At 39.7% G+C, this 580-nt stretch overlaps 1 protein-coding gene across 1 annotated transcript in view; it reads right to left on the reverse strand.

The window, feature by feature from the left end:
• Positions 1 to 6: 6 nt before the first annotated feature.
• The window catches only part of LOC107578566 (zinc finger matrin-type protein 3-like), a gene marked incomplete at its 3' end in the record, with an annotated part of 6,802 nt that continues 6,228 nt past the window's right edge, over positions 7 to 580 (reverse strand). Inside the window, exon 4 of the mRNA XM_016264512.1 lies at positions 7 to 137. Coding sequence (XP_016119998.1) covers positions 7 to 137 — 131 coding nt within the window. The remainder of the gene's footprint in view (positions 138 to 580) is intronic.

Genomic DNA, 580 nt, shown 5'->3' on the forward strand with positions numbered 1-580 from the left:
AGCCGCAGTCTTTTGGCGTGGTTCTTGCCCTGATAGTGTGCCTGGGCCACAGCGGGGGAGCTGAAGGAAGCGTCACATAGCTTGCAGTAGTCATTTTCCGTGGCCAGTATGACTCTGCTAGCACCCTTAGAAAGTGGCTGCAGATGGGACAATGACAGTACAGCTTTTAGAAAGAGTAGAGCGATGAAAGGTGTGCATCTACAGGGACGTCTCTGATTACTATCACACCGGGCTCAGTGAATGGATGCTTGCAGAGTGACACTGCATGATCAAACTGCACTTAAAGATATTCCCAGATAGGGCTTGGTGATAAAACAACAAATATCTAAAATATCTTGATCATTTTAAGCTTTTTGATGATATGCAATATATGTAGCAGTGTATATAAACAACCATTCAAACGTTTGAGCTCAGTTAGATTTTTTCTTTTCTTTGAAAGAAATTAATAATTTGAACATTGATAATAATAACTGTTTATTGAGCACCAAATCAGCATTTTAGAATGGTTTCTGAAGGATGAGAGCAGTGAAGACTAATGATGCTGAAAATTGAGCTTTGCATCACATGAATAAATTACATT

Source organism: Sinocyclocheilus grahami, unplaced genomic scaffold (assembly GCF_001515645.1).
Source record: "Sinocyclocheilus grahami isolate Dianchi unplaced genomic scaffold, SAMN03320097.WGS_v1.1 scaffold10917.1, whole genome shotgun sequence".
NCBI lineage: Eukaryota > Metazoa > Chordata > Actinopteri > Cypriniformes > Cyprinidae > Sinocyclocheilus > Sinocyclocheilus grahami.